Source organism: Myotis brandtii, unplaced genomic scaffold (genome assembly GCF_000412655.1).
Source record: "Myotis brandtii unplaced genomic scaffold, ASM41265v1 scaffold207, whole genome shotgun sequence".
In the NCBI taxonomy this organism is placed as follows: Eukaryota; Metazoa; Chordata; class Mammalia; order Chiroptera; family Vespertilionidae; genus Myotis; species Myotis brandtii.
Genome location: NW_005357736.1, coordinates 951936 through 952362, shown reverse-complemented (window position 1 = coordinate 952362; position 427 = coordinate 951936). Strand labels below are relative to the sequence as shown.

General features: G+C 71.2%; 1 protein-coding gene across 1 annotated transcript in view; it reads left to right on the top strand.

The window, feature by feature from the left end:
* The window catches only part of UBA7 (ubiquitin-like modifier activating enzyme 7), an 11107-nt gene that overhangs the window by 4529 nt on the left and 6151 nt on the right, over positions 1-427 (top strand). Inside the window, 3 exon segments of the mRNA XM_014538998.1 lie at positions 4-102; positions 188-252; positions 339-425. Coding sequence (XP_014394484.1) covers positions 4-102; positions 188-252; positions 339-425 — 251 coding nt within the window.

Sequence of the window (427 nt, the reverse complement as noted above, 5' to 3'; positions counted from 1 at the left end):
GAGGGCTACAGGGCTCCGGCCTCCGCTGCTGCCCCCGGGGACGCCCCCTACCCTGTCTGCACCGTGAGGCACTTCCCCAGCACTGCGGGGCACACCGTGCAGGTGGGGAGCAACCCCCAGACCCCGTCCCGCACTCAGTCCTGCAGGCTGCTCCCCGCCTGACCCTCCTGCTTCCGTCCCCCCGCAGTGGGCCCGGGAGGAGTTCGAGTGGCTCTTCTGCTTGTCTGCCGAGACCATCAACTGCCACCAGCCGTAAGGCCTCCGCCAGGGGAGGGGGGAGTCCAGGGGCCCCAGCTCCAGGGCTTCAGGCTTCGCCTCAGACGCCCCCCTCTCCGCAGGGCCCCGCTGCAGACGGTGGGTGTCCTGAGACACCGTCCACGGAGCTGGCAGGACTGCGTGGTGTGGGCCCTCGGCCACTGGCAGCTGT